Source organism: Populus nigra, chromosome 7 (assembly GCF_951802175.1).
Source record: "Populus nigra chromosome 7, ddPopNigr1.1, whole genome shotgun sequence".
Classification (NCBI taxonomy): domain Eukaryota; kingdom Viridiplantae; phylum Streptophyta; class Magnoliopsida; order Malpighiales; family Salicaceae; genus Populus; species Populus nigra.
In genome coordinates this window covers 20,676,099-20,696,133 of record NC_084858.1, presented here as the reverse complement: position 1 = coordinate 20,696,133, position 20,035 = coordinate 20,676,099, and the positions used below count along the sequence as shown (strand labels likewise).

The window sequence follows — 20,035 nt, the reverse complement described above, 5'->3', positions numbered from 1 at the left end:
TGATTGATGTCATGAGTTGAGCCTTGAGATGTGAATATGTCTATTTGATTATGATTATGAACCTATGGTATGTCAGTCAGAATATCCATGCTAACAAGGTAGTGTTAGTCTTTGTGCACATCGTATCTGAACTCTAGTTGTTCGAGGGAGTCACCAACCTGTGTGGACTGATCATCTCACAGTACGGAGCCTCATGCTCATTGCATTTTGATTTTCTGACGAGTTTTACCATATGATATTCTTGTTATGGCCTATTTGAGAAACCTTCCTATAAGAACCTATAGCCATACTTGTGTGTGTGTGTCTGTATTTCTCATTGCTGTATTACCTCATGTGTGTAAATTGAATATTATCTACTTACTGAGTTATTGAACTCACTCTTTCATTATTTATCCTTTTCAGACTTATAGCTTGATAGCAGGTCATTTTGTTGGACCTTCAGAACCTATTCTTTGATTGTACTTTGTACCTTTTCTTTATGTGTAGTTAGTGCTCCAAAACTCTTAACTTATATAAACTCTTGTATTAAGACAATTCAATTATATTATGAAGTTGATTTTGTTATTAATGCTGCGTTGAACTCTGATTGAGTTATGATAAGTTTGTGTGTAAATTTGGGTTCGCATAGGTATGGAACCTTGGAGGGGAACCTTGCTTATGTGCCGGATATGGATCCGGGATTCGAGTCATGACAGTTAAGCTCGTCAGAAAATCAAAATACAATGAGCATGAGGCTCCGTGCTGTGGGATGATCAGTCCACACAGGTTGGTGACTCCCCCGACCAACTAGGGTTCAGATACGATGTGCACAAAGACTAACACTACCTTGCTAGCATGAGTATTCTGACTGGCATATCATAGGTTCATAATCATAATCAAACAGAAATGTTCATATCTCAAGGCTCAACTCATGACATCAATCAAATGAGGAGCTATCAATTCAGAATTCAATTCAAAATATATACTGGTTCATATCAAGAATTCAGATTTAACAATTGATCATGCTTTATCAAAACAAGGATAATAATCAACATATATATTATCAAGAAGCATGATCTAATTCATATTAGCAAATCAAATATTTATAATATTTCTCATGCATATGGAAAATTATTCACTCATCTGACTCGAAAGCAAATAGAAGTCAAAAGCAAATACTGAAGAAAATCCTACTGACGTCCCGCCGGTAGAATATCAAGATTATCTGAATACAAAGGAGGCATATTCAAGAATGACTCAAAAACATATATAACCTATTTGATACACTTATCTAAGGGTATATTCCATAACCCTATATGTTTTTAAACTAAACTAGTTATTTTTCTAAAAACTCAAAATCTAACGGTTTTCTCGAAATCTAATCCATAATAAAACAAATAATAAAATTGATAATAATTCAATAAATAACCCTTAATTATTCATAAAACCAATCTGCAAAAGCTAATATTACAACTAGGGACTAATCTGTAATTTATCATATTTTTAAGGGTCAAATTGTAACTTTGTCCATTTGGAGGACCAAACTAAATTTGTCATAAATCCACTACTATACTGAAATTCTGACCATAATTAATCCTCAATTCTGTCTAGAATATCTCATTATACTCCAGGGACCATTCTGGAATTTTTCCAAATTTTTAGGGTCAAATTGGAGGACTAAATTGAAAGTGTTAAAATTTCATAACTATACAGGAATTCTGCCCATAATTTATCTTTTATTCTGTTCAGAATCTCGGAATATGATCCAGGGACCAATCTGTAATTTTCCAAATTTTAGGGACTAAACTGTAATTTTCTAAAATTGAGGGACCAAACCGAAATTTTGTCTTCTTCAACCTCCAACCAAGAATTTTAACAGAAAACCTACTATCCTCTCCAAATTTATAACACAAATTCACCATTTAAACAAAATCATAACTCAAAATCATTATCATCTTTCAATTCAATCTCTCAAAATCAATCAAATAATCAAATACCCACAACAATTAACCCTATAACATTCAAATTAACTCATCAATTAAACCCAAAACACAAATTTTCAAAACCCTAACATTCATCAAAACTGAAATTAAAGCTAAAGAAAACATATTATACACATTAAAACATAATCTTACCCTTTTTACTTATTTCCTCCAACTCCTTTCTATTTCCCTTTTAATTTCCCTCTTTTCTCTTTTTCTTCTTCTTCTTCCTCCCTTTCTCTCCTGCTGGTTTGCTCTTTTAATTTTAGATCTCTTTCTCTCTCTTTCTTTTTTATTTTCTATTTATATTTATCAAGTTTGTTGAATTACTACAATACCCTTATTTATTTATACTCTCTCTTTAAGCCACCAAGGGCTTTGTAGCCTTTTCCTAACTCTTTTAATTCAAAACATTACAGTATCTTTTCCTAGTAGAGCAGTGTGTAACCCATAAAAAGACATGAATGTAATAGTGGGAATAAGTTTAGCCTCTAATACATGAATCTCTATGTGTTCCAGTTAGTAAGCAATCACCAAAATCAAACAATGCACAGTGTGTGCCTATTTTTCCATCCTTTTGTCTCATTTCATGTTTTTTCTCTCGTCCTTTTCTTCCCAACTCTATTTCATGCAATAATCTCCCAGAAAAGATCTTAGAAACAAAAGAACTCCAAAAGGTGATGTGCAAATGTGCTCATTGTTAGGTTATATTATCGACATGAGGTTATATTGGAATTCTTGAAAACTATAGGACCGATGTTGGAAAATCTTAAATTACGGAAACCAAAATCCTGCTAAATTAAATTTTAGCATTTTAACATAGTCTACTTCTCGCCATCCAACTGAACAACTCAAAAATGTTGAGCAGATTACAGGGTCATCCAAGGCTCAACTTCCAGGTTTGCTAGTTTAATTCAAGTTAAATAAAACTATTTTAAATAAAGAAAAAAATTAGAGCTGACCCAGCCAAGTCTCACCAGGATTTGACCGTTTATGCCTTCGAAATAAAACCTGATCCAGACCGAGTTTTGAGTCAGTAGCTTATCAGATCAACAGGTTTAATAGAATGGAACTATAAAAAATATTTAGCATTTGCACATTTTAGCTTTGATAATCCATTGTCTACTAGTACATGTTACAGGAAAAATAATCGTGACGGGAACTCATTATCTGCCATCAACAACTGTGACTGTCACGTAATTGATGGAACACTTTTCTTCGTTTTGATGGGGTCTTTCTTCATTGAAGTGGTATTTCCTTTCAGCATATGGCGGTTGCTTTGGAGTTGCAAGATAAGAAATCTCACTATTCAGCATTGAAACGACAGTAGAAGCTGTTGGCCTATCTTCTGGAAATTCTTGAACACACAATAGGCCTACATGTATGCATCTAAATATTTCCACCTGCGAACTCGGATCAGATATTGCTGGATCTATTAGAGCTGAAATGTTGCCTTCATTCCACAGTTTCCATGCCTGCGAAGTGAAAGTAGTAGCACAAATAAGAAAATAGCAATTTAAATGTTGTCAGAAATGAAATCCAAGCATTACATATGACTGCTGCGTTGAGTTTTATGGACATACAAATCCTAAAAGACTCAAAGCTTGCTCATTCCCATAGAAACTAGTATTTCTTCTTCCGCTTACAATCTCTAACAACAAAACTCCAAAGCTGTAGACATCTGATTTCTCAGAAAATCTACCTTCCATTGCATATTCAGGGGATATATAGCCACTGCATATCAGCAACATTGAAATATGAGAGACATTTTTGAGATCATAATGTGATTCTGTAAAATGACTGGAATTTCAGAAAGGTAAGGATGCTTACTAGGTTCCAACAACTCTTACGGTATTGGCTTGATCTTCATCGCCTCCAAATATCCTGGCCACTCCGAAATCTGAGATTTTTGGCTTAAGTTCTGGGTCCAACAAAATGTTGCTTGCCTTTAGATCTCGATGAATAATTCTTAGTCTAGAATCCCTGTGGAGATAAAGGAGACCTCGGCAGATTCCTTCGATAATGTTGAAGCGCTTCTTCCAATCCAGAAGTTGTTTTCTGAGAGGATCTAGACAAATTGCGGCCCAGAAAAAAGTGTGAGAGGGTAAATAAATGACTAGATCAAAGACAGAAATATCTTAATTATATTTACTTGAGATAGGGCAATCAGCTCTAACCATAGAGAAATGCATCCAAGCTTTTGTTTGGCATGTACTCATAGACCAACAGCTTTTCTTCTCCTTCAACACAGCAACCAAGAAGTCTTACAAGATTCCTATGTTGCAGTTTAGAAATTACCTCAACCTCATTCATAAATTCTTTGAGCCCTTGCCCAGATGCTCTTGGGAGTCTTTTCACTGCTATTTCCTTTCCATCTGACAATTTTCCCTTGATAATCACATCATATTTTATCAAGTTGTTCAATTTAGTTCAATAACCATAAAAACTCTAGAGGAACAGCATACCTTGTACACTGGACCGAAACCACCCTGCCCAAGCTTATTTGAAAGATCAAAACCGTCTGTTGCAGCTGTCAGACTCTCTAAACTGAATAGTCGTAGCTCCTGCAGTTTAACACGGTCCATGCTGTCTCCAGTCATGTCTCTATCCAAAAATGATGGATGTTTTTCATTCGTATCAGAATGCAACTTCTCTCCTCCTTCCTTTCTCGCTGAGTTAGATTCAAGAGACAAGTCTTAGCTCAAATTGCATGTTTTTCCAATCAATTAATTTGAGTTATGAGAATTTGTATATTACCTCTATGTTTAGACGTGAACCTCCATGTCAAAAGAGCACAGATCATGGCACTGGTGATTGCTCCTATAACGGCACTTACTATGACAATCACTTTTCGCCTATGGTTTCCATCTGCAAGTCAGAAATCTTTCAATTAACTAACTGCTTTTAAACCATTGTAAGATTGCTAGGAAATCAGGAAGACAACAAAAAGATCCACCTAATTCGGAATACGCCATTCGAATGTAAAGATCTGCACCACCTGTGGAAAACTCCTGTACATCAATCAGATCTTCAATCCATGACATGCAGCCAATACCAGAGTTATACGCATATGCTATGCAAGAACAATTTGTCAAGCACCTATCTTTGCATTCAATTTCAGTCAAACGAGACCATTGTGCTAAGTCAGGCACCTTCATATTACCTAGCTTCAAAAAGACATCATTTTGTCCTGCAGCTTCACTCCCGCTCTTTACTCTCTCACACTGCAATGGTTTCATCCTGATACAGCCACTAGTCCAGTTTCCTCTATACCATTCCTCTGGATTGTTTGGCTCAAACCCTTTTAAACAGCTGCAGATAGGCGATGCCTGTGCATTACAGCTTCCAAAAAGGCCACATCTGCCGTAAAATTCACAATCAAACTTTGGAACACTCCATAGAACAATCCGATCCTCCATGCCATGCTCCCAACGTGTTTGTTCTAGTTGTCCTTGTGAAGTCAAAACAAAGCTCGACAAAAAAGACTGATTAGCATAAGAGAAAGTTAGATCAATAGTACCTTCTCCATCATCTACAAGATTGAGCCCATCAACAGCAGCAGAATTCATATAAGGAACTCCAATAAAGACCAGACGGTTCCATGGACCACTCCGAAAAGACGGATAATTATCCTTCCATATGAATATCTCAGGTGTGTCTAGGCGATTAAGACCCGCAGAGAAGCTTCCAATAGATGGATCAGTAGCACTTTTCCATGATGTTATAAGTATCTTCTCACCTGTTCTTTTATTGGCGCTTAATTTCATATTCGAAAAGAATGTATCGGAAGGATGTTGGAAGCTCTCCCACATGATTTCTTCGTTGTTGTTATCTCGCAAAACAAGGTTTCCTGTGTCGGAGAGCTGTGCACTTGAGTTTGAAACAAAATTCGACACATTACTTGACCAAAGAATCTCTTGCTGCCCATTCAAAACTACAAGATTGCCATCTTTGGATATGGCCAGAATCCCAGATGAGTCATTTAGAGGTTTGTTTCTATTAGCTACCCATATGGCTGTCACTACAGGAACTTCATTAAACCAAATTCCTACATATCGATCGGTGGAATTAACTGGGCTGAAAAATCCCAGAGTGTATATACTTCCATTAGAGACTATAGCCTCTGGATCCTTCAGGAATTGCGTTGATGTGATGGTATCTATGGCAGTGATAATCTCTACGCAAAAAGAAGATGTTAAGAGAAGCAGAGCCATCGAAATTTTGCCTCTGCCAAGTCCCATAATTTCTAATTGCTAATTCTCGATGAGCATGGGATACATTACACTACTAGGCTTTAATATTAACTTTTCTCAACTGGCATCAAAGGAAAAAAATCCTTCCCCTTGTGCTTGGGCCCAGCTCAAGCGCAAAGCAAGACTTCCCTCACCGGTGGTCTCAGTATATATGAGTTTGAAACTTGTATGAATTGGTATTATTTTATATTTAATTTTTAATAAATAAATAAAAATAATAAAATTTGAATTTATAATCATTTAATTATTAAGATTTTAATATTATATTAAAAAAATCATATCAACTTAATAATTGAAGTTATTAAAATAGAATTTTATGATATAATTTATATTATTATTTTATTAAAAAAAACTTATCAAGAGATGTAAATAGTATCAATCATAGCCCAACTTGTCCAGAGAACACAGCAAAGAGTCAATTATTCCATCAGCTGTCAATCATGATGATAATAATGCGTGCAAAAACCAAGGAATTATCATGTTTTTGAACTTAGGTCAGTACCACTGAACAGAAAATTATACGAAAGAACCAAGGCAGGGGTCAATGGTCATCGATAAAACAGCATTGCGTATTTACCAAGGCAGGAAGATTCCTTGCAAGCCATCGATATTTACTTTGTTTCATTGATGGTCTTCAACTTGACAAAAAATCAAATTTGGCAACAGCATTGTCACAATCCGGATTTTACGACCATGATCATAGAAGCTATTTTATAAAGACATAACTCTTATGCTATACTTCAAATATATATATATATCATAGAACAAATATGTAAAACATTTATTTATAATCTTTTAAATATTGCTCAACCTATAAAACTGGAAAACGCGAACCTAAACCCATGTGTTACAGTAAAAAATAAGATTTATCATAACACCAGGCCTAAACCCATGTATTGCAGCCAACTCGGGGCCATTGTCCTGATTAGTGGCAGCATAGACATATACTGATCATAACACCAAGCCTCTACATCATCTCAAATTGAAGAAAAAAAAAGTGCATGATAACATGGGATTTTATCTAGCCATTTGTGATCAATAACTATGTTTATCAATCAACATACAGAAGAGAAGAGAGAAAGTAACTAGTTTTGGCTACAATGGCATGTTGACATCAGACGTTCTAATTCCTTCACTGGTAGTTTGAGTGTCGGATTCAGAAGCCTGATGACATGCTAATATGCTACAAGTATACTAGGTGCTACCTCTCAGAAATCACTGTAGACAGAACAAGTACAAGCTAAGTCCTTTACTCAAATTGTGTAAGATCCTATCAATCTACTACAGTCTTTATCCTTCTTTATTCAACAACTATGATAATGTATGAACTAAGGAACTCAAGTTTTGATCCGGAACTTCAGTCTATTGGCCTTCTGTAATGTTAACAGCAAGTTTTTAATGTTTCTTCTATTGAATGGTCTATTTATCGACGAATTTGCCTCTCAGTAAATGCAGGCTTCATCGTAGTAGAAGATCAAGTCAATTAACTCATCAGTGGATGCTCAAACTGATCCATAAGGGAAGCATTTAACATTTTGATATTTTACATAAGTAATCTAGATTTACATGTAACAGAAAAATATTGCCTCAAACTCGTTACCTATCGCCCTCCAATAACAGTAAATGATATGTCATTAGAACATATCGTTTGGCTCCATTGAAGGGAGTCCATTTCGAAACCAAGTGTAGGTTTCTTGGGAGCAGGAAGATCCACAATATCGCTGTGAAGCATTGAAATGATTGTAGGCACAGCTGGCCTATCTTTTGCAAACTCTTGAACACACAATAGACCTACATGCATGCTTCTATAACTTCATCTTGAAAACATGGATCAGAGTAAGTGTTAGGATATTGCCACTTATGTGGTAGCATCTGCAGCCCATTCTTTAGAAGAAGATGGCTACCATTGTTCCATTGTTAAAGAAAGAAGTATTGAATATGAAGGTGTAAACTTAATTCTTTTTATTCATTGAATTGATTGATACAATATTTATAGTACTATCTTTAGTATAATAACAGAATCAGTTATAAAATAACAAACTTTGCAACAGAATATAACTGCCTGCCATGCTTAGTATAACAGCTTTAGTATTCAACGTGTTCTAACTTATCAATGCAGCAGCCTTAGCTTTAGTAGTTTCTTCCCAATGCAATATCTTTATTGTGTCAAGCCGTAGACGTCTGCTTGACTAAATATATTCAATAAGAAGCTACAATGGTGGGTTAGTGGTGGCAGCTTGAGATTGTTAAAAATGTTGCACCAACCATTGATAAAAAATGGCCACTATTATTGATAAAAGAACAGGAGGAGCTGCTATTAAAACCTATAAATAAAAGCACCATTTATAAGCAGAATTGAGAGAAATATGTGAGAAGAGAGAGAGAGAAGGGCTGTCAAGTGCAGTAGCCTGGCTGCCTTGTGCAGCAAGGGATAATGGGAGTTAAGTTGAATAAATGTAATCCTCCTTCATATATGTGTTCATATATATGTATGTGTATTGTAACTTTTTTGTATCTTTAATAATATAGACTGCTACTATGGATGTAAACTGAATACAGCTGGTAATTCCCGGAGTTTAACTTTGCCCCCACTGTTCCTTTTGCTCTTCCTCTTCCTTTCTGATTAAGAATCAGAGAGTAAGCATCATTGAAATTGCAAAACTCTAAATATCCAAAACAAACTAGTACTGAAAAGGTTTTCCCTCCATGTTTAACCATGCACCTCCATGAAAGAAATGCACAGATTGAAAAGGCAATTGTTCGAAAATCACTGTTATTCTGATAACTATCTTCATGCTTTTCCTTTTATCTGCAAATAAAATTTTGACAAAACAAACAACTCGAGGAGATCGGCTGCATCAACTTCTAACATGAATACTGGTACACAAAACATTAACAGTAGGACAAAAGAAGAAAATATGAAGCATTACCAAGTTCTGAATATGCTAAGCGAAGGTAACGATCTGCCCCACCATAGGAAAACTTCTGTATATCAATTAAGCTTCTGGTCCACAACATGCAGCCAATACCCTTGTAATATGAATAAGCTATACAGGAACAATTACTTAAGCATTCATTTCTGCATTCTAGTTCTGAATACAGAGATGACCACTCTGCAAAGTCTGGTACTTTGATCATCTCAAGCTTCAAGAACCCATCTTTTGGGTTCACTTCTCATATATTTTGTGTTTCTGTGCATTCTAGTGGTGTCCTCCTAATGCAACCACTTGTCCAGTTTCCTTTATTCCATTCATCTGGATTTTTTGAGACAAACCCTCTCAAACAGCTGCAGATTGGTGAATTCACAGCATTACAGCTTCCAAATGCTCCACACTTTCCATAATTTATTCCAATCCTGGTTCCCACTTTCCAGGCTCTTTCTATCAATTTTCCATCGGAACGCAAAACAAAATAGCTATTAGGCTGATTTACATAAGTGAAACTTAGAGACACGGCTCCATCTGCAGTTTTTGCAAGATTAAATCCATCCAGATAAACAGAGTTCATCTCAGGAATCCCAATAAAGATCTGACCATTCCATGGACCACTCCACCAATATGGAGTCTTATAGTTCCACACAAATACTTAGGGAATTATTAAGGGATCCATGGAAACAGAGAAGCGTCCGACGGATGGATCAGAAGGGCTTATCCATGATGTTAGTACTGTCGACTCGCCAGTTCTTGCATTAGCACCAAGTCTCATATTTGGCAAGAGTGTATTACAAGGCCGCTGAAAACTCTCCCATATGACATTTCCATTGTTTTTACCGAGCAAGACAAGGTTTCCATCATCCGTAAGCTGTGCACTTGAGTCTTTAACTCCAGCTGAAGCATTTGATGACCAAAGAATCTGTTGCTGACCATTCAAAACTACAAGTCTCCCACATGACATTTGATGTTTTTGTGGGCATAGAATGGATACCGTTGCAGTAAAATTCACAAATGAAATATACAGTAAAATATCATAAAAAAATACGAGGGATTTATAAATAAATTCAAAAGAATTCATAAATTTTTTTAGAATTTTTTGATATTAAAATAAAACTCGTTTGGCCGAAAATTAAAATAAAAATAAAACTAAAATAAAAAGGGTTGGGCGAGAGCCCAGGCCTAGCTGTTTATCTGTTTGTTCCTTTTTAGATGGATCCAGTTCAGTTTGTATGAGTTAGGCTGGATTCAGCCGGCCCAGCCTGATGACTGTTACAAGCCAGTGACCCGGCTGCGCACTGTTACGCGGATGAATAACTTGCAACAGTAACAAAATAATTATCTTACCTTTGCACAGTAACAAATGAAATGATTTTGCTAAGTGGGGAAGAGGAAGAACTTACCTGGAGGCTAGAGGCGAAGCCGTGCGGTTGCTGATCGACTAGCCTCTTCCTGCTTTCCCTTCCTCTAGTCTTTTCTTTCTTGTTCTCTGGCTTTCTTTTGATTTTGTTGCTGGTGTGGTTCGTCTGTCTGTTCTCCTTGATTCCCTGTCTCCCTCTGTTTTATGTTCCTCTGTGTTTTCTGGTTTTTCTCCCCTGTGTTTGTCCCTTCGCGTCTGTGTGTGTTTTGTTCTCGGTCTTATGCTCTCCCCAGTTCTCTCTGTCTTCCTCCTCCTCTGGTTTTCCGGTCTAAGTTCTCTGTTTTTTCCGTCCTCTGTCCCTTGATCTTCTCTTCTGGCGTTTGCGTCCTTTTTTCTTTGCCCCCCTCTTGTTTGCGGCCTTTCTCTGTATAAGGCCAGAGAATGCCATGCGGTCGTGGCTTGGTAAAGGCATGCATTGTGGGGGCGAGGGATAGCAGCCAGGAGACGTGCGCCATGACTGAAACGGTTTTAGTGCCTTTACTGCTGAAACGGTTCCTGAAAAAGAAGGCGATAAATAGTTTTATGAAACGGCTCCGTTTATGTCCTGGAAATGGCTAGTTTCATTTTGCCTACTGAAATTCTGACATTTAACGGTTAAACTTTAATTTTTCAATTAAACTCTGGTTTTATTAATTTAACTAATCCAAAGTTTAAATAAGTTTTTAAATTTATAAATTATTTTAATTTTTAACCAATTGACTTCCATATTTATAATTCAATCTTTATTATATCTTAAATTTTTGATTTGTGTTGTCTTAAATTAATTCTTAAATTATTTTTATTCATTTATTTTTTGGTTATTTATTATTTTTATATATGTTTGTTTTTAAAAAATTTAAAAATTGAATTATGACATTAATCATTTTTAATTATAAAAAAAATCAAATTTCATTTTCTAAGCATTTTTTTCTTTAACAAATTGGAGACCAAGCCAATAGTCAATATGGACACATGTCATGCATAAACATGAAAACAAATTAGTGCTCATACATCAATGGTGGAGAGTCTTGATTATAGCTTTCTGTCTAAGCGTTGAAACTCCATTTCAACCGCATAAAAAATATCAATGGTAAACCAATGATGCTTCTAAGTGGTAAAACGCGGTTGAGTCAGTCAAATCAAATTAGTAGTGGAGGGACTCATTTAATCAAACTAGCATAATGCAGGGACCAAATGAGTGATTAGCCTCACTCTTTTCTCATCTGAAGACTTGGCTGGCACATTAGTCCTCTCTTTTCTACAGAATGTTCAAACTGTACTCGTGATAGTCCTGCCCTCAAACCCATTTATCACATTTATATTTTGGCAAAACGTTTTCTGAACTTGGAAGTTTTTACAAGCTTTTGAGTATTCTGTTCAAAATTTCCCACCTCTTAAGATGTTTTTGCCTCAAGCTTTATAGTATACTAGTGATAGGAGCCGCTAGCCCTCCCTCATGCATGCATCACATTAGTGTCTACCAAGATTTTCTCAATTTTGAAATTCTAAATAGGGTTTTGAGCGTCTTAGTTTCCAAATTTCCAGCTGATTTGACACGGAAAATGTAGCTTGAAATTTGGGCAAGGGATGTATATATACCCACTGAAAAGATAGTGCCAAAATCATCTTCCAAAGTAGAAAGATAGTTGGTGCATTCCATACAGGTAGCTGTGCCAAAATCATCTTCCAAAGTAGAAATGATAGTTGGTGCATTTCCATACAGGTAGCTGTGCCAAAATCATCTGATTTTGGACTTGAAGTGGATGCCATGATCAAGTCATGAAGAGGATATAGAGAGGATAGGACTGGTGAGTGTTCATTCGCCATATCTACAGAAACCATGCTCTGTTTCTGGCTATGGAATGTTGAGTATATGGACAGCAATCATGCAGACAATTTTAATTTCTGTGGCCTGTTGGTTTTTGTTTCACATTCATTCATATTATTGGCAGTAGGTCAAAGGTTCGATTGTGGTGCCTTGAAAACAGAATTTTGATTATACCACTCTTTGTTTTGGCCGGTGGATCGATGCACTAGTCACTAGTATGGACGGTAATTAAGAAATTAATAATAATAATAATATTTTTGGTAAATAAACTAGTTTGAGTAAGAACTTAATCATGGGATATTAGTTATATATATATTCCACGATAAGAGTATTTTTTTAGTTAATTTATACAACAGTAATCCACGAGGGTAATTAATTTTAAGAACTAATTTTTTATATGAATTTAGTATATTCAAAGGAATTTAATAAAAATAAATAAATAGTATTGTAAATCTTAAAAGTCAAATAATGAGACATAATTTGTCTATCTCTTAGGATTACTTATCTCATGAAATTAGTGGACTAGCTATTGATGTGTTTTCCTCTTCTTATCGATGAATAAATTTCTCTAGTTATATGAAAATGATGATACACATTAATAATTAAAAAAAAATATAAGATTTTTTTTAGAACACATTTGAGTTATTATGTTTGTGGGACCTATCATTAAGTTTCATATTAAAATTATAATCTAATGCTACACGATTTTCTTGAATTTTTTTCTTTGTATTTATCAGTTTTTTTTCCCTCAAAAAATGATTCAATTGATAGGTATTCAAAAAATTGATAAGTGTTTTAGAAGAACAAGAAGGAGAAAAGACAAGCATGGCTTATTATACTCTTCTTCTTCTTCTTCAGTTCACAGACAGGTCGGCCCTGGCTTAAGTGATAGTCACATGAAATCATGGAGGATTTGGGATTGATGGCAACGTGGTAGCTTTAACAACTTGTCGCGTTGCATCACACCATGGCCGTCCTCATCTGCTAGTTTATCCTCTTCTGTATATAATATAGCGACTAGCGATCTTTCTTTTTGGGAGACGCGTAGCTGGTAACGCAAAGTCTTTTTTTATTAGAAATAATATTTTTTTATTTTATTTTTTTTATATGAGTTTATTAATATTATTAAAAAATTAATTTAATATTATTTTTAAAGACAAAACAATTTTAAAAAAATTTGGCCAGACAACCTAATTTGTGTGTTTTTCTCGTGGTTTCACCGTATGCATCTTTCCCCCCACTCTTGGAGACCACAAGCTGCTCATATTTGACTGTCTTCCCAAGTTGTGCTTTTTAAATCCATTGAATAGCTGCCTTGTGATTAAACCATGCCTTATTGCATCCGGGGGCTCAAGTTGAAGACCTTCTAGGATTAAACTAGCCTTGGTAAGCTGCGGACCAGACTATTTTTTTCTCCCAAAAAAATAATATTTATCTACTTGCAAGTGTATTTTAGAAAAGAAAGAAAAATATTTGATTTAGGTTACAGATGCAATTGAAATAAATCAGTTGATTTTAATTTAATTAAGGTATGTTCTAGTTAGTTTTTTTTTTAATTGGTTCTTAAGTATTGGAATAATTTTTTTTATTTTTTATTTTTTTTAGACTGAAGTAGACAATTTATATTCAAATTAGTAAATTCATTGAGAATTTTTACCTAAACAGCGAATCATGTATTTTATCTTCCATCTTAATTCCACTTATCTTGGTTTTTTATTTTTATTTTGCAAAAGCAAGAATGTGAGGTATTTCGAGGAAGCATCATCCCCAGATGAAGATTGACCCCCATATTCTCTTCCATGCATTACAGTCCAAATAAAGGGCCATCAGTTTAGAGTGTGTTTGGTATTGTGGTAGCTGTTGTGGTTGTGGTTTAAAAAAAGTTGTTTTATAAAAAGTACTTTTAGTTGAAGTTGATTTGAAAAAATAGATGTTTGGTTAAAATTGTGGTTGAAATTGAGGTTGAATAAAAAGTAATTTAATGTGTTTGGTTAAGAATGCTTTTGAAATTAAGGTTATAAAATAATTTTAAAAAATATATATTAATATTGATGATTTTTAATTTAAATATTGTAGATTTAACTACTGCTATTACATCATAAAATAAATAACACTTTATATAAAATATTTTTTATTGTTCCATTAAACCATCTACAATTTCATAACGTATGAAATTCATTCGATAAGGACTATAATTTCCATGGTTTATTGAGCGTGCAACAACATCAGATAAAATATTATCAGGAATAAAATTGAAATTGCGATCAAATTCTGTAAATACTATGTCATTATGCGATATCCTTCTAATTTATGTAGTGTCATTAAATAATGTTAAATACTAGTTTTTTTGAATAAAATATAATTAAAAATAAAAAATATATATATTTTTTTACATTTAGGTTTGTACCAACCTGATCCGGCCAAAACATGCTACTCCGTTCTCCACACAGTGGAAAAGCTCCAGGAAGTCATCTTTTACATGCTCTCTAATGTTTGGGGAAGACAAGCTACAGCATATAGAATTTGCAATTCCAGAGACAAAAGATGAATAGTTGAGCCGACTTTTTTTTCTTAGCACAGTGAATCTTGAAAAATGAGGTTAGCTGTTGTTGGAAAGCATAATTTTCCAGCTTCTTATCAGCCACAGGTGCAGCCACAATTATTGTGGATCCCACCAAAATAAAATCTACTTTTTTGCATAACCAAACATGTAGAAACTGTGGTTTATTTGAACCTCCGGTACAGCCGCATTACCAAACAGTATCTTATTCTTAGGCCTTAGCAGCCATAGAAACATTTTCTTGTTCTTTAATCATTACAGCAACTTCACTTTAGAGAAGGAACCCGAGAAGAGGAAGAAACCGTCTATTTTGATGCCTCTGGCAGCTATGCTTTGATGGCTAAAGCACTAAATTATTGACGATCGTTTCTTTTTCCCAAATAATTTTTGAAATGTTTTAGTGGAGCTGAAGGAATTTCTTCTTTATTAGGTACAATCCCTGTTATGATTTCTCCTTTTCTTGCCTACTTTTTTTTTGCAATTCTCAATGTAATATTCATTTATCATTGTAGTTTAAACTGTGGATTGTATGAAAAAAAAATTTGTAACCTTTCTTTATATATAAAAATAATTTAAAATGTAACTTAAATGCAATGTGAAACAATATTATTATATTTTTAAACGAAAAATATTTTAAAACATCTAATATAACATATATCAACTTGGGCACAAATTCCTATGTTCTCGATGCAAAGCTAAAAAAAAATAAAATGTGAACTTGGGAAATAAAAAATGTAGAACAAAGGTTACCACCTAAAAAAATTATGAATCCTTCCTTGGTTCCATTTCTCATGTTTTATAGTCTACCACATTTTCATTTGTATTAGGTAGCCAAAAACAAAAAATGGTGTCCTTGTAATAAGAAGTCAATCTCTACTAATGTCAATGCCATTGAAATTTCATTGACTATTACCTACCAAAACTGTCCTCCATTTCATTTTAAAGATTTATTGGTCAAAGATCAGAACAAATTTTGATATCAAGCTACATTGTTTATGAAAGGTTGAAGGATCTACAATTACTATATGTCAAAGAAGCTTTTCAAGTCTAACTTGTCTTCCTATCTAGCTAAACACTATCGTCAGCTTCCTTCCACCAAAACCACTACCTAGATGTCGGGTCATTTTGGGAAGCTCCTTCTTTGAATGTAAAAAGCTCTGACAAAAATCTGTTTATTTTTCATCTTTTCTGCCTTCCTAGTTCTTTATTTCCTCTGAATCTTTTTCATTCTCAGAGGTTGTGAAGAATGATCAGCAAGAGCATAAACCCAGTTCTTGTTTTTCTCTTGTCGGTCTCTTATTCCTTGTTGTTTCTAGCTCCCTTTTGCCATGCTGCCAATAATACACTCACAATAGGCCAATCACTAAAAGATGGCGAGTCCTTGATATCAGTTGATGAGAACTTTGAACTGGGATTCTTTAGCCCTGGAAACTCTAGTTTAAGATATTGTGGTATAAGGTATTACAAGATTCGGGATCAGGCTGCCATCTGGGTGGCTAATAGAGAAAAACCAATCTCCGGTAGCAATGGAGTCTTGAGGATAGGTGAAGATGGGAATTTGTTGGTTACAGATGGAAATGGAAGTCAAGTTTGGTCAAGTAATGCTTCAGTAGTGTCTAATAACACAGCAGCGATGCTTGATACAACAGGTAATCTAATTCTCTCGGGCAATGAGAGTATTGGTGAGACAGATAAAGCCTATTGGCAAAGCTTCAATAATCCAACCGACACCTATTTGCCACACATGAAAGTTCTTATAAGTTCTGCAGAGATTCATGCCTTCACTTCATGGAAATCTGCAAATGATCCTTCACCAGGAAACTTCACCATGGGAGTTGATCCTCGCGGAGCACCACAGATAGTGATTTGGGAGGGATCGAGGAGAAGGTGGAGAAGTGGGCACTGGAATGGACTAATATTCTCAGGTGTTCCATATATGACAGCTTTAACCACTTACCGATATGGATTTAAGGTCACTCGTGAAAGCGATGGAAAATTTTATTTAACATACAATCCATCAGATAGTTCTGAATTGATGAGGTTTCAGATAACATGGAATGGATTTGAAGAGCAGAAAAGGTGGAATGAAAGTGCAAAGACGTGGCAAGTAATGCAATCACAGCCTTCTGAAGAATGTGAGAATTACAATTATTGTGGCAATTTTGGAGTCTGTACTTCATCAGGATCTCCAAAATGCAGATGTATGGAAGGGTTTGAGCCAAAGCATCCAGATCAGTGGAGACTAGGAAATTGGTCAGGCGGATGTGGAAGAAGGTCTCCTTTACAGTGCCAGAGGAACACTAGTAGTGGTGGAGAGGATGGGTTCAAAACATTAAGGGGCTCGAAGTTGCCTGATTTTGCAGATGTGGAGTCGATCACCTTGGATGCGTGCAGAGAAATGTGTCTAAATAACTGTTCATGTAAGGCATATGCGCACGTTAGTCAGATTCAATGCATGATATGGAATGGGGACTTGATTGATGTCCAGCATTTTGTCGAAGGTGGGAACACTCTGTATGTACGTCTCGCAGATTCTGAATTAGGTAAACTTTCTCCCAATGTTGTTTTCATTGTTTGAAATGATTTAGTAGTTTGTAATTAGAATTTATAGAGAACTTGATAGAATTACAACTTCAAGTTTATTGCTATCATCATTGAAAATAAAAAGGCCTGTTGAATTAGTCTTTGATCCAGTGGTTCTTTCTGGGATTAGTAAAACTGTAATGGCTTCATGACCGCTCCAAATTGCAACACATAATCCAAGTTTCTTTACTTCTTGTGATCGTCATTTTTTCTGAAAAAAAAATCCCAAAACATGCAGAACATGATCATGAAAAGGTTAAGATGCAGAGGCATGTTTCTACTTAGTAAATACGGTTTGTCATGATAATGGACTCGGTGAATTAGATGAAGAAAAAGATATGAAATCTTGCAACAGTTTATTCAAGTTACATTTTATGTTGGATATCTTCTGATTTGTTTCTCGTATAGGTCCCAACAGGATGCCTACGTATGTGATAATACTAATAGTTTTGGCTGGACTGGCCTTCCTAGCCATATCTATATGGCTTCTGTGGATGCTCAAAAAAAGACTCAAAGGTAAGAATCTCAGTTTCGTGCTTGGTTAAGACATGTCTTCCGTCTTGATCAAGAAATGACATCTTACCTTCTTAATTTTTATCTTCAGTTTTGTCAGCGGCTACCTCAGCTTGCACGTCGTCAAAATGTGAATTGCCAGTTTATGATCTGAGTAAAAGTAAAGAGTACTCAACCGATGCTTCTGGATCTGCTGACCTTCTTATAGAAGGGAGCCAAGTAAATGGTTCAGATTTGCCAATGTTCAATTTCAACTGTTTAGCAGCTGCAACAGACAATTTTTCTGAAGAAAACAAGCTTGGGCAGGGAGGATTTGGCCTCGTCTACAAGGTGAGTAATTATGTTATACATGTATCAGAATATAACAGAAGCTGAATTCAAGTGCTAAAGCTTAGTATTCTTCATATTGATTAATAGGGAACGCTTCCTGGAGGAGAGGAAATAGCTGTAAAGAGGCTTTCAAAGATCTCTGGCCAAGGTTTACAGGAGTTCAAGAATGAAATTATTCTGATTGCCAAATTGCAGCACAGGAATCTTGTTCGATTGTTAGGATGCAGCATTCAGGGTGATGAGAAGATGCTGATTTATGAATATATGCCAAATAAAAGCCTGGATTACTTCCTTTTTGGTGAGTTCTTCCTTATATTTAGTGCTCAATAGAAAAGGATTGTTAAAGCTCAAAACAATGATTTGTACCAGGCTTGTTAATTGTTTCTGATTCCTGTGATCGCAATGGCAGATCCCGATAAGCAAGCTCTATTAGACTGGAGTAAACGTTTCGCAATTATTGAGGGGATTGCCAGAGGTCTTCTTTATCTCCATAGGGATTCAAGACTAAGAATCATTCATCGGGACCTAAAGGCTAGTAACATTTTGTTGGATGAAGAAATGAACCCAAAGATTTCCGACTTCGGCATGGCCAGAATATTTGGGGGAAACCAAAGTGAAATAAACACAAACCGAGTTGTTGGAACATAGTAAGTTTGATATCTATGAGATTGCTCGTGTTAAACTCTAATCAACAATATGATTTTTCTGACTCACTTGTATCTTGCAGTGGTTATATGGCACCTGAATATGCAATGGAAGGCCTATTTTCAGTGAAGTCTGATGTTTATAGCTTTGGAGTACTACTCCTAGAGATTGTGAGTGGCCGAAGGAATACTAGCTTCCGTCAAACAGAACGCATGATCCTCATTGCTTATGTAAGTGCATGCAAAATTTCACCAATTTAGGCTCTGGTTTGAGATACAACACAACGTTTTTTACTGTTATTTTTTCACTCACCTGATCCAAGTTCTGACTGATTGCAGGCATGGGATCTTTGGAATGAAGGTAAGGCAATGGACATAGTTGATCTTTCCATCCGAGATTCATGTGATGAAAAGGAAGTTCTGAGATGCATACAAATCGGCATGTTGTGTGTGCAAGATTCTGCACTTTATAGACCAAACATGGCATCAGTTGTGGTAATGCTGGAGAGCAGCACAACAAGCATTCCATTGCCTAGGCAACCCACTTTCACTTCTGTCAGAGCCTCTATAGACCCTGAAATCTCTCTGGAAGTGCAAGAAGTAGCATCGTCAAGCGACTTGACAGTGAAAGTGGTAGCAGGCAGATGATTACAATCTTTCCTTTTCTGTTCCTCTGCATTCCTTGTTTTATATGTTCATATGTTAGTTTAGTTGGAAAACAGAGTATATTTGTAAAGGTCTTTTGTCAATCAATTTTTTACAAAAACAAAACTATTTTTTGTGCTCTATAAATTGATAGTGGTTTCTTTTAATCAGCAATTACCAATGAGGTAATGGATTGACAGCAGACTCATTACAGGTTTAGGCCAAAAGCACTTTCACAATCAGAAAAGAAACTGGCACCAAAAGCACTGTGGCCAATAATCATCTGTGCAAGCCAGCCAGCAATTCTGACCACATTTCAATTGTAAAATGAGATTTCAATGCTTGTTGCACGCCCAGCAAGAAATGTAATGCGGATGAACCTTGAGCGA

The 20,035-nt window shown here is 35.5% G+C and overlaps 2 protein-coding genes and 1 long non-coding RNA gene across 3 annotated transcripts; 1 reads left to right on the top strand and 2 right to left on the bottom strand.

Moving 5' to 3' along the window:
* Positions 1-3,034: 3,034 nt before the first annotated feature.
* LOC133699579 (G-type lectin S-receptor-like serine/threonine-protein kinase At1g11330) lies at positions 3,035-6,341 on the bottom strand. Its single transcript, XM_062122877.1, has 7 exons — positions 4,918-6,341; positions 4,719-4,829; positions 4,427-4,632; positions 4,139-4,349; positions 3,792-4,029; positions 3,545-3,695; positions 3,035-3,436 (listed from the first exon to the last, which is right to left on the bottom strand). Exons 1-7 carry the CDS (start codon positions 6,200-6,202, stop codon positions 3,128-3,130), a joined length of 2,511 nt encoding a protein of 836 aa, XP_061978861.1. The 5' UTR covers positions 6,203-6,341; the 3' UTR covers positions 3,035-3,127.
* Positions 6,342-8,481: 2,140 nt separating this feature from the next.
* Positions 8,482-11,089, bottom strand: LOC133699588 (uncharacterized). Its single transcript, XR_009843300.1, has 2 exons — positions 9,145-11,089; positions 8,482-9,023 (listed from the first exon to the last, which is right to left on the bottom strand). It is a non-coding gene; the product is annotated as an uncharacterized LOC133699588 (long non-coding RNA).
* A 4,667-nt stretch (positions 11,090-15,756) lies between these two features.
* On the top strand, positions 15,757-19,813 carry LOC133699577 (G-type lectin S-receptor-like serine/threonine-protein kinase B120). Its single transcript, XM_062122875.1, has 7 exons — positions 15,757-17,474; positions 17,923-18,030; positions 18,119-18,357; positions 18,445-18,655; positions 18,767-19,004; positions 19,085-19,232; positions 19,341-19,813. Exons 1-7 carry the CDS (start codon positions 16,178-16,180, stop codon positions 19,647-19,649), a joined length of 2,550 nt encoding a protein of 849 aa, XP_061978859.1. The 5' UTR covers positions 15,757-16,177; the 3' UTR covers positions 19,650-19,813.
* Positions 19,814-20,035: the final 222 nt, after the last annotated feature.